Genomic DNA, 18,764 nt, shown 5'->3' on the forward strand with positions numbered 1-18,764 from the left:
AACGTCAAGAACTAAATTATACAGTTGTATATGTGCTCATAGGTTATATGTTTATTAAGTTATATTTCTCTGAAATTTTAATGTAAAAATGGGTTTAAAATTGAATAAATGGATAGATATCCTTGCTTTAAGGTAAAATGACTTGATACTGTAAAGATATCAACACTGTTTAAATTCATTCTGAAATCTGGTGGAATTCCAATCAAAATTTCAACTGAGTTCGTGCGGTTATTCAAGCATGTATATGAACAACACAATTGGACACTGCATAACTAACCAAGACAGCTCTGCAGTGGCAGAGGAAAGAGATGTGACTTGTCACTCTCAGCTATTAAGACATGACACCAAGGGATAGTAACTAAATACAGTACGGACTGGCCCGGATAGACAGAATCACAGAGCAGAATAGAAAGGTCTGATTTGGAGGCAAGTACATGTGGAAAATGAACATATAGTAAAGGTGGCACCACAAATTATGGAGAAAAAAAGGACTGTACATGGTGGTAGGACAAGTGGTTCACCATATTGACTCCTACCTTATACAATATACAAAGGTAGACTCCAAACAGAGTTAAAGACATGAATGTCAAAAACAGAAATGTCATATTAATAGGAGCTGGGATACTCAATGTCTTTGTGATCAATCAATGGGAAGAACTTCTTAAAGAAACCGTAAGGCAGAAAGTTTATTAAATGTATCACATAAAAGTTAACTAGCTTGGGAATTCCCTGGTGGCACAGCGGTTAAGAATCCGCCTGCCAATGCAGGGGACACGGGTTTGAGCCCTGGTCTGGGAAGATCCCAGGCAACTAAGCCTGTGCACCACAACTACTGAGCCTGCTCTCTAGAGCCCACAAGCCACAACTACTGAGCCCGCATGCCACAACTACGGAAGCCCACATGCCTAGAGCTCGTGCTCCGCAATAAGAAAAGCCACTGTAATGAGAAGCCCACGCAACACAACAAAGAGTAGCCCCCGCTCGCCACAACTAGAGAAAGCCGTGTGCAGCAAGGAAGACCCAACACAGCCAAAAATAAATTAATTAATTTTTTAAAAATTAACAAGCTTAATAAATAAAATAAACAAAGGACATCACGAGCAGACCTAATAAGATGATGACTGAATGGGAGAAGGTATTTCCAGTGTCTAAACTCAAGAAGGAATATACGAGGAAATCAAAAAGAAAAATACAAGAATACTGACAGAAAAATTGTCAGAGAATATGAACAGAAATCAGCAAAAGGGTTAGTAAGTATACGAAAAAAGTTGTTCAAACTTTATAATAATTTGAGAAATGCAATTTCAAAGGACAAAGCTATCACATAGCAAATAGATTAGGAAAAAATGAGAAGCTGGATAAAGCCAGTTATTGGCAGAGATGTGGCTATGGGAACCATCACGCCCTTCTGATCAAGGCTCAGTCAAAGTAAGTGATAACAGGGCTTATGAGGCACAAGGTCCCCTCTTGCCTGTATGTCCATCTCAGAAAAATGCCCACACAGGTCCTTTAGGAAACATGGTTCAGGTTGTTTGTCCAGCATTGTTTGTGTTCATGGGGGGCCAGAAGAAACCTAAGTATCCATCCCTGAAGGAATGAGACAGTCAAAATATGATAGCTGCTCACTGTGGAATGTTGAGCAGGAGGTAGAAGAAAGAGATTAGACATACACATAGGAACATGGATGATTCTCAGAAACATCCTGCTGAATGAAATAGCAAGAATGAAACTCACATCACAATGCCATTAAAAAGACATGGCTAAAAAAAAAAAAAAAGACGTGCCTAATGAATTCCTTCCAAAGACTGCAATACAGAAAAGGAGGAGAATAAATCTGCAGTGGAGAAACCTGAGAACACTACCTAGATCCAGGAGATCAAGGTCACCATCACCAGCGACCCAACCGGTTGATGACAGGACCCTTGATAGGATGTGATGAGAAAACACTTCACCTCTGGGATCTTCCCCACCAGAAACCCATAAACCCAGTCTAATCATGAGAAAATCAGCAAACAAATCTCCACAGACTGTCATTCTACTAAGCACCTGACCAATAATCCTTAAAATTATCAAGGTCATCAAAAACAAAGAAAGCCAGAGAAACGGGCACAGTCTAGAGGAGCCTAAGGACACTGGATGACTAAATGTAACGTGGAATCCTGGACAGGATCCTGGAACAGAAAAAGGAATAAAGAGCGGGCTTTGTACATTATATAATGATCATAATAATGCAGCAATCCGGGATCCTTAGCTGTGACAAATGTACCACAGTAACTCAAGATGTTAACAGTAGGGGAGATGGGGTCAGGGTACACCAAAACATTCCATATTACATTTGCAACTTTTTCTGTAAATCTAAAACTATACTAGAATAAAAATTATTTTAAATATACATGTATATACCTGGAGAAAACTGTAATTCAAAAAGACACATGCACTCCAATGTTCACTGCAGCACTATTCACAATAGCCAGGACATGGAAGCAACCTAAATGCTCATCGACAGAAGAATGGATAAAGAAGACGTGGTACATACATACAATGGAATAGTACTCAGCCATAAAAAAGGAACGAAATAGGGCCATTTGCAGAGGTGTGGGTGGACCTAGAGACTGTCATACAGAGTAAGTCAGAAAGAGAAAAACAAATACAGTATAATGTCACTTATACGTGGAATCTATAAAAATGGTGCAGATGAATTTATTCACAAAGCAGAAATAGAGACACAGATGTAGACAGCAAATGTATGGATACAAAAGAGGGAAGGGGGAGTGGGATGAACTGGGAGATTGGGATTGACATACACACTATTATGTATAAAATAGATAACTAATAAGGACCAACTGTAGAGCACAGGGAACTCTACTCAGTGCTCTGTGGTGACATAAATGGGAAGGAACTTTAAAATGTGACGATATGTGTATACGTATAACTGATTCACTTCACTGTACAGCAGAAACTAACACAACAGTGTAAAGCAACTATACTCCAATAAAAAATAGTTTTAAAAATAAATAAATAAAATATACATGCCCACAAAGCAACATACATTTCAAAGACCATATACAAATAAAAAATATGTCGACCCTAATAAAATGGTTACCTGTGCAGATGCAGGGGAGATGGGTGTAAGGAATGGGGGTAAAAGAAAGAAGACCCCTAACCTTCTCAGAGTACCGAAGGGGGAAACTAAATTCTGGACGGGTGAAGTGACGCCGCTAGGATTATACTTACAACCCAGGCCTTTGACCTTGAGAACACTGGAAGCTCTTTCCCTACCTCAAGCAAACTCTGCCTGCTCTGAGAATAAACTGAGTGAACTCACTCCACAGATACAAACTGGGGAATTTAGCAGGTGGGCTGAGAAGGAGTATGAATGTTTCCATGAGGTGGAAAAAGAAGATGCTGCTTTAAAGTAAGTGACGGAATCCCATAGAATTCCCCAGGTTAAACACAGGGGCTGCTTTAGGGCCACAGAAAACTGGGGAGTAAGATGAGAGGTATCATTTGGGGCCAAATCTGGAGAGGTTAGCTTCCAGTAAGTCAAGAGCTGCATGGAATTAATGAAAACAGGGATGGGTTGGATTCTGGAACCGGAAGGTGGAGAAACACCCCAAGTCAAAGGCAACATCTGGGACTGCAAGGCCGGAGCAGAAGGAGGAATACTGGGGACAGAAAAAAGAGAGTTTTGCTCTATTTTTCCTATTTTCTCAGTAAAATCTAAAACTTTCCAACTGTCTGTAGGTTTTTCAAGGTGAGGGCGGGATAGTTTCTATAGTTGAGTCAGTAGAGTGTGTGGACAGGAGAGCCTTCCCAGCAGCTGGCATCGTGGTGGCACAGATGTGCCCAGAGGCCAGGAAACCTGAAGGATGGGTCAGGGAGAAGGGGGATGCAGGCAGGAGGGGGCAATTGAAGGTGGTAGGGATCCTGCCTGAGTAGGTACAGTTATGCCTTATGTATGACCCTCAGGGAAAGGGATGGAATTCAAAGCTAGAAACATTCCACTCAAAATTAAAGCATCTTAGTAAAAGCCTAAAGAAACGAATTAAATGCTCAAATCACAGAGAGGGAGGGAAATATGATGCCCTCACATCTTCTCCAAGCATCCGAAGAAACGTGGGCAAGACACCACAGCTCACAGCAACACTCCAACCCACTTCCTTAGGTCGTTAGCCTTCAATATTCCCGTCTGCTAGCATCTTCTTAAAAAAAATCAACAAGCCCACATGGCTCAATGACTCAGAAGTCGGAAACGCGGATGCTTTCAAGGCAATGCCGGGAACGGAAAACTGGAAGAAAAATTGTCACTGTCAGTAACCATTCGGTAGGAGCCAGGATCTGAAAAGTAACTGACCTGTGCGTCACGAAACGGGTTCACAGGGAGAATCTTCCTGCTACCCGAGTTTTATCAAACCTGCCAAGGAATCATCAGTCAGTTCAGTAAATTTTTCTTTACAAGCTGTGACACATTCATATCATGAGAATCTAAGCCACAATGAAAACAAACAACAAGTGGAGGGTCTAGCTTGCTGCCGTTTGTGAAAAGTAGAGAAAAGGAAAAATTAAGTTGTAGCAACATGGGTGGACCTAGAGATTGTCACACTGGGTGAAGTAAGTCAGACAGAGAAAGACAAAAATCATATGATATCGCTTATATATGGACTCTAAAAAAAATGGTACAAATGGACTTATTTACAAAACAGAAATAGAGTCATAGATGTAGAAAACAAACTTATGGTTACCGGGGGGAAAGTGGTGGTGGGGAGGGATAAACTGGGAAATTGCGACTGACATTCACACTACTATATATAAAATAGGTAACTAATCAGGACCTACCGTACAGCACAGGGAACTCTACTCCATACTTTGTAATGAGCTATATGGGAAAAGAAACTAAATAAGAGTGGATATATGTATAACTGTTACACTTTGCTGTTCAGCAGAAAGTAACACAACGTTGTAAATCAACACTACTCTAATAGAATTTTTTTTTTAAATTAAGCTGCATCGATATGCATAGATCATTTCAAAGAAAATCGGTCACCCAGGATTCTTCTGAGAAGAACTGGGTAGCTGAGAAACAGGAATAAGTGGAAGAATTTTCACATTATACACTCTTCCACCCTTTTTGAATTTTGAGTCATATAAATTTACCCCCTCGTCAAAAAAAAACGAATAAAATGTTAAAAAGATTAAATATTGATATGTTTATCCCCCGCTCTTTTCTTCAAAGGCTTTAAGAAGACATATCAAAATCCATCCACCTCTAACGCAAAAGGATGAAATAAATAATTGAGAGGTACAGATTTAAATTAAAACAGGGGAAAGAAAATAATAACATCTAGAGGTAAAGTAAGCACAATAAATGTGCACACAAAACCCTGTTGCTGGATGTGGCCATAAATCTGGTGGATAAAGCAAAGCAGGAAAGTAGATCAGAGTCAAAGGGCTGTGATAAAGCAGCCTCTCAAGCAGAAGAACACCTTTTCTTATAAGGGAGAGCAAAGAGAAATTTCTCGCAAACATCCATCTTTAGAAGATGCTGAGATACCAAGGACAGATCCCCAGCTTCTGCCCACAGATGGAGAGCCCCTGAGGGTGGGGTAGGCAAGCTGCTCATCACCTGGGCCCCCCAGAGCTCAGAGCCTGGGAGACCGGATGGCGGGGCCCAAAAAGGCAGAGTAGAGGGGGATCCTCCCAATTAGACATGCCGCTCAGAACACAGTCTCTAAATTCCAAATGGAAAATCTCTGGGCTTGACCAATTAAGTCAGAGGAGGTGGAAAGAAAATCCTCATTTGATAGCATTGTATTTCTTTGTATCAGACAAACAACACGTGTTGGATTCAGTTTTCCACACATCATGGAAATGAAATAGGCATCCACTTCACAGGGACCCCCAGACACGTGACTGCCAGAGTTGTCTGTTTGTTTTTAATACATTTATTTATTTATTTTTGGCTGCATTGGGCCTTTGTTGCTGCACGTGGGCTTTTCTCTAGTTGCGCCGAGCGGGGGCTACTCTTCATCGCGGTGCGCGGGCTTCTCATCGCAGTGGTTTCTCTTGCTGCGGAGCACGGGCTCTAGGCGCGCGGGCTTCAGTAGTTGTGGCTCACGGGCTCTAGTGCGTAGGCTCAGTAGTTGTGGCACACGGACTCTAGAGCGCAGGCTCAGTAGTTGTGGCGCACGGGCTTAGTTGCTCCATGGCACGTGGGATCTTCCCGGACCAGGGCTCGAACCCGTGTCCCCTGAATTGGCAGGCGGATTCTTCACCACTGCGCCACCAGGGAAGTTCCCCAGAGTTGTTTTTTACATGTTTGTTTGTCAAGAGCACGCCCTTGGGGATGTACAGTCTTTCCTCTCTTCCTCTTTCTTCTCCACGTGCCCCCCTCCATCCCCAGCGAACCCACAGCACCCACGATGTCCCTCTGGTGTCACACACATGCAGTGCACAGAGGCAGTGTTGTATGTTCACCAAACCGGCTCCATTTTCTTCCAGGGAACCCAGCTAAGCCACATTGGTTGCCCAGCTTCTCATGCAGTCAGAAGAAAACACAGGCCTGAGGTCTGGTCAGCAGAATGTGGGTGAATACGGTGCTGTCACTTGCAGACCTGGCCCCTAAAATGTCCTGCATAGTCACCCACGTCGCCCATCGGTCCCTCAAATGTCAGCTGGACTTTGATACTCAGAGCAGCTGATGGCTCTGTCATCTTTGTCAGGAGCAAAGACAGTGGAGCCTCTGTCAACTTTTGTCCTAAATAATTACATGGTACAAAACCCCCTCCGCTAACCCACAATGGGCTATAACGCAGGCAGTAAAGAAATGTTTATTTCTAAGAAGCTGAGATTTTTGCGACTGCAGTTAGCCTACCTTGTCTAAGATAGAAATGGGGGTTCTCCCATAACAAGACACCAAATACTTGGCATTGGCTTAGCAGGTGGAGAGTTAGGTGGGGAGGGTACAGATACAGCAGATCCGGGATATATACACTGACAAAATATTGGCAAAGCTACTGCCTATAATACCCCGGAGGGCAGACCTGCCTCCAGAGCTTATGGTGCTAGAAATGGATGGTTCTGCACGAGGAAGTGGTTAAAATTCTAAGAAAACTAGAAGAGGATGGAAAACAGATTGCTTGGATAGATGTTACCTAGTTGCCTGTTGCTGACGTTCAGCTAGGTTTTTTATAAAAGTATCAAAGAACTACAGGAACTATGATGTGTAGCTGACACACTAGCAAATAGACATAAGCAAAATAAAAAGCTATTTCTGAAATTTGAGACTCAGAGAGTTGGAAAAGTCATTTGCTAATTGCTTCTGGTCACCTCAAAGAGATGTCATTTTTAAACTTTTTTTTAATTGAAGTACAGTTGATTTAAAATATTATATTAGTTTCAGGTGTACAACATAGTGATCCCAAATTTTTATAGATCATACTCCATTTATAGCTTTTATAAAATATTGGCTCTATTCCCTGTGCTGTACAATATATCCTTGTAGCTTATTTATTTTATACATCGTAGTTTGTACCTCTTGATTCCCTACCCCATCTTGCCCCTTCTCTCGTTGGCTCTCTGGCATTTTAAAAGACATTGTGTATTGGAGACCCCGTGAGATTTCTCAGTCGCACGTTGCGACTCAGGCCTTTGGCAAAAATCAGGTTAAGGATGGGTCTTTCCACCCGCTTTTAGATAACCTCAAGGTAGCCACGATGAAACTAAAAGATAGAGGCACAGAAGTGAGGAAGCAATATAATAAACAGCCTTGAAATTATGTCTGGGAAACATTGTATGGTTATGACATGAGGAGCTTTCTGAAAGGAAACAAATCAGAAGCCTTCTATATTACTGAGAGAATTGTATTACTAAAGCTGTTATGATCTGGAATTAGAAAAGCCTTGAATAGTCTCCAAACCTTAAATCAATCTCAGGCGGAAAGTGGGCTGTGAGTGTTGGTGGTCCCCAAGGTAAACTGTATTAACTAATAATAAGTGATAAAAGGTAAACTGGCCAGACCTGCTGGAATAAACAATAGAAAAACATAAGAATAGGAACAAATTTCACAGAAGCTCAAGAGTCTTCATGAATAGGTCAAGAAACAGACATTGAGAGTATCAGGCAATCAGGGACACGAGGAAAGGTAGTAAGAGTTGCTTTAGCCTGGGCAGACGCACCAATAATTGCAGTAAGAGCATCTGGGAGAAATTAAGCATGTCATGACTATAAGAGATCTGAAGAGACTAAAACAGCAAATCTCAGTGTACAATGCAAAGGAGGCATCCCCACAGGACCCTGCGATAAAGATCCTTTGTTGTCCTCACACAGTTAGTACTTGCATCTCCAGGAGCACATCACCAGTGGTACCCAGGAGAGATGCGAATGGTGTGAGGATAGTGAGCCCAGACGATATTCAAGTCCAGTTAGCGTGGTACCTGGCAGGACTGATGCAGAAACACAACACAACATTGACCCCCAACTCTCACACATATGCCAGGAGTTGTCCAGCTTGCATGCTTACTCAGGCAATTACCAAAAGGAAGAAGCAAAGTGGAGAAGAAGGTGTGAGGGACTAAGGGGGAGAAGGCGATAAAGGCATTGGTAACACCAAAAAGTCAAGACACGAATCAGCATATACTGGAGAGCTCATGTTTACCTTGTTGTCTCTACCCAGGAAACACTTATGCCCCATTCACTATTGGACCTATAGAGACTAAGAGAGTGCCCTTCAGCTATTGCCCACTTTAACCAGAAGCTAAGGAAGGCAGAGTTCTGTTGGAATGACATCAAAACAGGTGAAACTGAAAAATCCGTTTCAGCATGCCCCTGCAGACCCAATGCACCTGCCGCTAGATTCTGACATTCCCGGGGGGACTGATAGGGTTCACTTGCCAGGACTGACATTACTACAAGATTCAGAGATGTCTGAAGAGTTCCCCATCAGTTTAGAGAACCGCCTTTCCTATAACTGCAGAACTGTTGCCTCTACATTGAAGGCTGCTCCGAGAGTATAGAGCGACTCCGAACGTACACCATCGCGTATTCTGGTGCACCCATGAACGCTTCCATTACACCTGCCCCACTGCTTCCCTCTGCCAATCCCCACCGCAACCTCTTCATCACCCTCGAAGTACCCATGAGCAACAACCAGGGGCCAAGCTGTGGAAATAAATGAGAAATACAGTGCATGGCTCTGGCCTGCCCTCATGAAGCTTGCAATCTTGTTCGGAGGTGCCTCTGAGACATGGATTTCACAAGCAGTGATTAATTACACGGATGGCAAAGTAACACAAGGGTATTAGGGTTCACAAAACGGGCAAGGCATCGGGGCTGGCACGTTGATGGCTGGCTCCCTTGGGTTTGCCTAACAAGAGGTTTTTCCTCTCCTGCTAGATATGATCATTCATCTTCTTCCTTTAGTTTTACTCCAGAAAATAATCTTTCTGTCCTTTTGGTTTCAGTTCTCATAGTCTTGCAATCTTCTTCTTCCTACATTTAGAAAAGCAGCCCTTCCCTCATGGCCTCAATGGGAAACAGGTTCTAACCTCTGTAACATTCAGGCATGTTCATTGGAAAGCTTTCTCTTCCCCTCTGTGTCTGTGTCTACTTGTTGTATTGATTCAGACAATTCAACCAGTGAGCAGAGACATCGAATTATATTTTCCACTGAAACATTACATGTTATTAATGCTTAGCAAGTAAGAAAAACAATAATGTCTTTATGTTTCCCCCGTTTTTCAGCCCAGGACTTCATATGTAAAAAGAGATCTTAAAAGTATAGCATGGAAGGGTTTGGTCCATTAGACATATATTAGGTTGTATCCTCCTGTACAAAGGCTCAGGCTTTTAAATGGGACATGAAGCTATTAGCCATTACACGTCTGCTTTGTTTCTTTTCCTCCTACTTCAGCAGACTGGCATGTTAGTCTCTTGGCAAAAGTCATATCAAGAGCTGTTCTTTTCCCAACAATACATCTTGACCACCATCGATGGGCTGTCACTCAGAAATGCACAATTATTTTTTACACTCTCAAACACTTAAGAGCCTCACAGGAGTCCAGACTCCCCTTTCCTTACCCCTTGATCCCACCCTACCTGTAGGTGCTGCCAGCCTCTCTTCTCCAACACAAATCTTCCAGTCCAGCCAGGCCAGCCTCCTTGGAGATTCCAAGGCTTCTTATTCTAGTAACCTCTAAATTTAACCCATCCACTGAAACCTCGAAAATTCACGTCATCCCCACAAATCTCTCTGGACCATAATAGCTCTCGGTGATGACTCACTCTTTTGAATTTGGAATATGCAAAGATCTAAAAAATTAACAGCACAACATAGCATATACATCAGACAGTCAAATGGGCAGAAGGATGCACACTCTGTTTATATCAAGTTAGATCGGCCTCTTTTTAGGAGCAGAATCTACAGAGCCTGTTCTCGGGAACACACACGTAGATACCACACTGAACTATCCATGGCTTTTCCTTTCCAAGGAAGTTTATGAGCCTCTTAGAGGCTCACATAACCCAGAACCGCCTGCAATATCAAACACTGATAGTGTTGGGCGCTGGGCATGCAGGAGATACACCGAAGATTCCCACTGATTTGCCCTGTAGGGAGGCTGGGAATATGATCTGGTCAAACTGAGAGTAAAATCATACTCAAGCAAAGAGCACTGAGAATAACTGTAGCCACATGTTCAATGAACTGACTGGGATTTGGGACCGTAACAGAGCTGGACCCTCTGAGACTTTCCCAGAATGGACACCCACCCATGTCCTCCGCCTGCCTCTTTGTCTGTAGGAGAATGTTAGTCAAAGAATAAATTTAGTCAGAGGAGTGAGAAAATGCAGAAAGAAAGGAAAATAGTCAAGCAAGACAAATAATAATGCTTTAACCATTAAACAAAGTCAAGGACCTTTAGTTCTTCCTCCAGGACTATAAATAATATTCTGAACCATGTCCTTCGAGCTGTTTTGCAGATACTGAAACCTCAGCAGGTGGGAGAAGTTAACTGTGTCCTGCCCACAAATACACAGACCCCAGACGGGCTGGAACCAGAAGGCTGATGATGCCGACTCCCCGTTACCTCACCACCGACCAATCAGAAGAATGTCCATGTGCTCACCACGCCCTGCTCCTTGAACACTGTAAGACCCCTCACTACCCGCACCAGGGTGGGACACACAGTCTTGAGGGCATTAGGCCCCCTTTGCCGGGCAAAGCAATAAAACTATTTCTTTCTACTTCCCCCAAAACTCTGTCTCCAAGATTTAATCCGGCCCCGGTGTACAGTGGTCAAATTTTGGCAACAGGACTCACAGAGACCCACTCTACATGCAATTTCAGCAGAAGGGGTGTGGGGGGGGGGAGGGATGAATGGCATGAAAATATCTGTTCTCAGATGGCCTTTGAGATCATCTGATAGGATCCATCCTCCTAGAGATGAAGAACGTTTCCCACCGAAGCTAGAAGACCAGAGACCTCACAAAGTGCGCTCAGTCCCAGCTATACCCTTTCCGCACCCGCAGCAGCTCTGCATGTGTATTTCCCCGGAAGCAAGTACCCACCTCTACCTGGAAGCAGGGGATGAACCCTCGCCCAGAGTTCCCATCCCTGGTTAACAGGAACACATTTCATGTTGTTCTGATGCTATGTAACTGGGTTAACTGCAGATCTGTTGTGATTGCGTTCTCTTCTCCCTCTCATCTATGCTACACGCAACAAATCTTAACACATCCTCTAAACAAGTAAGTTATGCCACAGCTGGTACAGTGTGGTAACAGGAAGATTTGAGTTCAAATAACTGAACCCGTACCTGAGCAGCTAAGATGTTTTTCCTTTACAAAATATTTTTTGTTGTTTTCGATTTTCTGACATTACTCTTCTAGCTCAGGTAACGACAAAGCAGTGTTTGGACAGTGTCACCAGGCTATTTTTGTAAACAAAACCTCACTGAACGGCTCTGATGTGCACATGCTGTCCCAGAAATTATGGAAGATCAAATGAATAAAACTCTCTTTCTGGCCTCAAGAATCTAGTAAGGTGACTAAAAATGGAACCCCAAAAGTCTAATAGAGGGAGAACATAATAGGAGGCTGTGGAATTTCAGAGCAGGGACAAATTGCCTGATTTTCCTTCACTGGGGAAATGGAATTAATAAAAACCATATGTGTTTACAAAGCAACATGTACAGAATTTAGAAATTCTTAATTTCAAAAGATGGCTATCTTCCGTTTTGATCACTCTTCTGCATCCACACTCCCTTCCTCTTCCACTCAGTTGCCTACTGACAAAAGAACATGCTGACTTTTTTCACAGAGGCTGATGTTTAAAAGTTTTCTCTGAAGAGCAAATTTGCTTTGCCTTCATCCAAATATTGACGCCACGGAGTTAATAATGAGCAGTGACGTAATTTTGCACGTTTGCCGCACTGTACAGCTTCCGAAGTGTTTTCACAAATGCTATGTCGAGGGGTCTCTCTGGTCACCACAAAACCCCGAGGACAACACATGGTCCGACGAACGCGTCGCTCGGTGTGTGCGTGCATGTGATTATTATTATTTTCCTCGTGTGCGGAGGAGTCTGAGGCTCAAGGAGTTTGGTGAGTGACAGTGACAACTGGCATTTGTCAGACAAAAAGAAAATTGCTGGCTAAGCCCTCCAAGCTAAAATTACTTACAAATTACTGCCCTTGAAAGCTCATGTTCTCGCTGGTATATGTTCTCTTACAAAGCTAACGGCCCTGAGAAGCATCTGGGGGCCCAGGCTCCCCTTTTCTCCACGCGTGCCCCCCCGCCATTCCCTCCTCAGAAACTGGTCGACCTCTCTCCTCTCATCCTCTCTTCCCAATAAAAGATCAAAAAGCAGCCATTTGAACTTCCATCCTAAAAAGCCAAAGCCAATGAATTATGTCCTTCAAGAGTATCTGGGCCTTAAAACTTGGGCATCACCCTGCGGGCGGATGTCCTCTTGCTAATAAACACTTTTGGGGTGAAGCAGCCAGAAGGTGGGAGGAATTTGGTGCTGAACCACTGATGCTGCTGTGTTTCCCTCCAGTGATGAAGAAAGGGCCTCTGAGCTTTTCTTCAGGGTCAGAGAAGGAAAGAGAAGCTGGCACTAATGAAACCTGGGCTGTGTCCCTGAAAGGAACTTCGGGGATGAGCAATGACAGATTTAACAAGTAGAGAAAGCCCACTGGGTCCCCAGGGGCTGAGAGACAAAGAACAAAGCAGAATTTGGGGAACAGCCAGGGGCCTGAGAGTGACATCCCCAGCGCTCTCTCCAACCCCATGCATGCACATTTGTCCTGGCCTGATCTCAGACTCTCTGGCTCAAGCCCTGTGCTTCTCAAGTTCTGCCCCAGGTCCAGAAAGCAGCACCCTCAAGTCCCACAGCCTTGACCCAGGCTACTCTTGCTTCCATTTGAACACACGAAGTGGGAGAAGCTGTTCTTACCTCGTAGTGGGCCACGCGCTGAGATTCCGATATCAGCTGTGCGCTGCACACCTTGCAGTAACTGTCTGTAAATAAATCCTGATCGATATCGGAGGACTTCATCAGGCTAAAAGAGAATCAAAAGAAGAAGAAGACAAGATGAATCCACTGCTTTGGTTTTTAAGCAGGACACTAAGTGTGTGAAGAAGCCAGGAGCCCGGGTACCAGATCCAGTAATGGTGACGGGGGGGAGATCTCCCCAAACCTTTGGGGTGACCATGTCAATCGACCTTAGTAAGCGTATAGGTGACCATTTCCTCATAAATGCTCAACAGCATGGCTGACACCCCGAAAAACTGAAATCCAGCTTTAGTTTTCTTTGTTTGACAAATCAGACCTACATCTACTGTATTGTCATGGATTTATGTGAAAAGACATCTTCAAAAATTCATATTAGCAAAATATTGTAAGCACCCAATATAGCCAACAGTAGGAAATAGGTTACATGAAATTTTGATACAGCCATACACTAGAATACTACATGGCCCTCAAATCCAAACTCCGATCAAATCCTTTAAGAAAATATTTAGTAAAATAGGAAAAAGTTGACCATTAACAACAAAGGTTTACAAATCAGTACGTACAATATTATACTAATTTCTTTTAAAACATGTATAGGTGTGCAGAAAACCATTCCAGGAAATTTTAACAAAATGTTAATAGCAGTTATCTTTGGGAGATTATAGGTAATCACGTAATTTTCCTTATTTTTACATTTTCTACAGTGAACATGGATTGCTTTTGCAGTACATGGAAACAGGTTAGTTTTGTAAAAAGACATAAGCAATATCAAATTGACTTTTGAATTCAATAGCTTTACTTAGTTAAAAAGTAAAATCAGACTAAAGTATCACTTTCTTTGCAAGTCTACGCCTCGTAAAGGGAGGAGCCCTCGTGATTCCTGCTGACTCTTCTACATGTAGGGTAGAGGAAATTCACAAAGGCCACTTCCACCGCTCCACACCGCAAGTGAGCCCACAAAGGTAAACAAACATATCCTCAAATTCCAAACCCCAAACCAAAATACAGCCAAAGTTCTCAAGCTTGTGAAAGTGAGCTGACACAGAGGTGTCTTACAGCAGCTGAAATGTAATGTCACCACCCTGGAAACACACACCAGCACATCAGCATGCTTTTCTCTAACCCAAAAATTTGTTTCATCTTACCTCCTACCTGCCAAGCAAAGAGTAAGGACTGTGCCAGAGGCCATGCGTACGAAGAGGCCTGAGAAGCCAAGACAGCAGGGTAGGGCGGGCACCCTGGAGTTCATCCTACTCCAAAACCCTCACCGTACACATGAAACTGTCCAGAGTCACACTGCTGATGTCTGGCCTGGCCACAGATACTGTCCAGCTTCCCGGATCCCAATTCCCACTCTCTAGCCCAGGTCGAGCGCTACCTGCAAGCTGCATGATATGGTAAGTCACTAAACCCTCTAGGTCTCAGTTCTCTCCCTACAGAAGTTGAGAAAACAACATTTTGCAGGCCTCCTTAGAGAACTGTGGGGCATATCAAAAGGAGAAATCTAGAAGAAGGTACTGTATAAACTGTAAAGATCCTTTTATTTGAATGGGAATCACTATCCCACTTTTACTGACATCCCGATGGTGGTAAGATATTGGGCAAGTCTTGATCAATGCAACAAGATGAAGGATTGTGGTCCATTTTAAGGCATGTAAAAAAAAATCATCTAAATAGCTGGGTCATGAGAGTAAACTATCCGCCTGAAATAAAAGGCTGCCTGACTCAACAACTCCAAACTCACTTTCTACCTTATCTTTGGCTATCTTGGCCTGTTAGGGCATTTGTATTAAGCAGTTCAAAAGGATTCACAGTTTCTGCTCCCAGGAGACAAGAGTACCTATGGCTTCCAATGCCCTGAGTCCCAACAGTAATGCCAGAGAGTAAGGAGCAGTGATTCTCACAGCTGAAATGGACCTGTTATTTCTGGAAGGATCGTTCCGGGCAGACAGCCCGGTCAACTTGGAGTACAGCACCTGCAGTGCCTGGAGGCTCACGACCTCACACGGCAGCCTGTTCCAGAGAGCCTGGCAGCTCTAGTATTTAGGTACTTTTTAGGTTGATTCAAAATCTGTCCCCCTATAGATTTCACTCATTGATTCTCTTTGGGAACGACACAGAATAATTCTACTCCCCTTTCTCATGAGATCCCCTCCCTCAAGTATTGAAGATGGCTCTCTTCTATCTATTCCCAACACCTGTCCTGCCTTATCATCTTGGTCTGTGCCTGTCTTTTTATGGACCATCTTCAAAGGCAATGCCAAGAGCAGAATGAAACACTCCAAATATGTCAGCAGAGGGTCACAAATCCAAATGACCCTCCAAAACATCCACTGTCATTTGCAATGGTCTGTATTCACAGCCGAGAGTGCAAATGGAGAAGAGGTGCTTTGATGATGTGAAAATGTAGTACAACATTTTGAAATGTCAAATGGGAAGAGAAAACTTGGTAAGGTGTATTTTTGAAGCCAAGCTCCTATAAGTAGTTGTGTTTAAATATTATCGTGTTCCCTGCTATTTCTAATAAAGAAACGCACGAAAATAGATTCACGGGTGACCTGGTTAATAGGAATCTCCAAACTCAATGCACACTCCCTCCTCATTATACAACTGACTGCAGAAATCAAACAATGTGAAAGGATATTCAAGGTACATGTCGGACCAAGCAGGGCCGTAGGAGTCTGAGTCTCGGTAAAGCAGCTGTGCAGCAGAAATAGCTTTAAAGGCAGAATATAAAATGTGTATACTAAAAAAAAAAAAAAAATTCAAAGGAAGAAGAGAATATTCTGGCTTTTTCCACTGTTTTATATAAGAATATTGACTTGAACAAGCCCACATACAGTACAATGGTAATAAAGACCCCTCTGAAATCGACACGGCCCGAGTAGAATACCTGAATAAGTGAAATTCCAGTGGGAGGCTATCAGTGGACAAGTGTCAGCCTGGTCTGTGCATGAGACCTTTACTCCAAGAAAAGAGAACTCTTTCTGTGTAGGTCACTTTAGACAAGCAGAGGGTCTGATTTATGATTCAAAGAGCGGACTTCCCAGGAGGGGAGACTGCCACTTGCTTCTGTCCTCCAGCTTGTTTAGAATAGGATTCCCAGCTTCACTGGCCTTCAGAAGTACAGGAGAGCTGGGAAGAAAAAGGAAAACTGGACTGTCTCTCCTTAACCTTGTCCATGGTGCTGAATCACCGGCTAGAGCTGAGACGGGGCTGGGCCACTGATCCTTACTGGTCAGTCACACTGTCCATCAGGGCCAATGTGTGGTGACACGCCCCCACCCCCCCCACCCCCAAACGCTAAGAACATGCTGATTGTACTGAACTCTGACCAGGCACTGGGGCATTGTGAGGAGGGAGACAAGAGTAAGGGAAGCAGTTTGATGTCCTGAATTTGAAACTGATCTGAAGGAAAGCTTTCTCACTGTTCCCCACCCTGGCACAAACCAAAGCAAACACTGAAGACTTGAATAACCTCTCTATCACTCTTCAGTGTTCACAGAGGAAAGGGCTGCCTGTATTGTAGGAAAGTAAAGGCCCAGAGTAGAATTGGAGGCGGTATTAGAACGGGAACATGATCAGATGCTCATTGGCTGTCCTAGGTCTCTAAACAGCAACAGACCTATTTAAATGTGTACAGGTGACAGTGTAAGACTCAGAGGTGTAGTTCAGTATAATAAATAAAGAAAATCTGGAGGGGAGCGATTGTGTTCATTCAATAATGGTTACTGAGCATCTATTATGTGTGAGGCATCGGGATAACGGAAGGCACAGATCCTGTCTTCCAAATCTTTATAAGCTACTGAGTGAGAAGAGAGATACCCACCAAATACAGGCAGCAAGTGTAATTGGCTGGTAAAAAGTGCTACAGGATTTGAAGAGACAAGAGGTATTATAGGGAACTCTTCAAGGAGGTTCTATAAGAGTTGAAATTTAAGGATGGACAAGATTGGAGTGGAGAGTAATGGGTTCCAACTCAGGAGCTAATTCTTTTCCCTGGCACAGGAGAAAATCCTACTATCAGTAGGTATAAGAAGATATGTATGGGGCTTCGCTGGTGGCACAGTGGTTGAGAGTCCGCCTGCCGATGCAGGGGACACGGGTTCGTGCCCCGGTCCGGGAAGATCCCACATGCCGCGGAGCGGGTGGGCCCTTGAGCCATGGCCGCCGAGCCTGCGCGTCCGGAGCCTGTGCTCCGCAACGGGAGAGGCCACAGCAGTGAGAGGCCTGCGTACCGCAAAAAAAAAAAAAAAAAAAGAAGATATATATGAAGGGCACTGGTGGGCTTATTTGGGATTATGCAACATGAGGGGAAAAGCCAGCAAAATGCAAGAAAGGGAGGGGTACACACACTTCAAGGTCCAGATGGAAGCAGGAGAGCCAGGTCCCAACACATTTCTCAAGATGAAAGGAATGGCATTTTTCAGGATCTTCAAGTGAAGCCTTCCTTTCTGCTTCTTTCTGCTCCTCAAGAGCAGATTTCAGGAACACTGGCTGAAAATTCAAAGAAACCTGAGGCTTCAGAGCTGAGATTAATATTCTTCATTCATTCCACTTCTAATAATACTAAAATAGCTTCTGACTTAAAGATCCCAAAACCCATGCGGGACTCTTCAGAGAAAAACAAGACATTAGTTCAAATCCAGGTTTGGTCACTTGTCAGCTAGGTTTTTGAGCAAGTTATATATCCTCCTTGAGCCCTGCTTTCCTCATTTGTGAAATGGGGTAAACATTCCCAAAAATGTTTACCGCAAAAAAAAAAAAAAAAGTCTTATATCTACTGATTCCACTGCCAGCTGATAATCAGGCCTTATGCTTGCGAAGACCCCATACTTCATGAATGTTTAAACTCTATTTTTGTTGTTGGTAGGTGCTAATACTGGCAGATGGAGCAGTTTGATGAGAACTGCGCCCTACCCTCTCTCTTGCCCACGTGTGCTCTTCTCGCTGCGAACTGCTCCCCGGGGGGACGCAAAGGAAAAGCACACTCCACCCAAAGTCTGCGTGTAGACCAGTTCTCTGCACCCATAGCCACTCACTGTGGTGGCCCTGCGGTGGCCACAGCTGTCACACTCCCCAGGGTGGCATCTCTGCTCCCATCCCTTGGAGAGAGAAGCCCTCGGCTTGGTGATCCCCACCGCTGGGTATCCTGTCACAGATTTTGGCATTTTCCCTCCGAAGTTCATCTATAAGGTCTAATAACCTAACCTACTCTTCAGTCACTCTCTCTCCTCACTAGCCCTTTAAAAAT

General features: G+C 43.7%; 1 protein-coding gene across 1 annotated transcript in view; it reads right to left on the reverse strand.

The window, feature by feature from the left end:
- Positions 1-18,764, reverse strand: part of ZMAT4 (zinc finger matrin-type 4) — a 340,674-nt gene that overhangs the window by 243,280 nt on the left and 78,630 nt on the right. The window contains exon 2 of the mRNA XM_032618467.1: positions 13,451-13,556. Coding sequence (XP_032474358.1) covers positions 13,451-13,552 — 102 coding nt within the window. The 5' untranslated portion in view covers positions 13,553-13,556. The remainder of the gene's footprint in view (positions 1-13,450; positions 13,557-18,764) is intronic.

The sequence above is a fragment of the Phocoena sinus genome, chromosome 21 (genome assembly GCF_008692025.1).
Source record: "Phocoena sinus isolate mPhoSin1 chromosome 21, mPhoSin1.pri, whole genome shotgun sequence".
NCBI lineage: Eukaryota > Metazoa > Chordata > Mammalia > Artiodactyla > Phocoenidae > Phocoena > Phocoena sinus.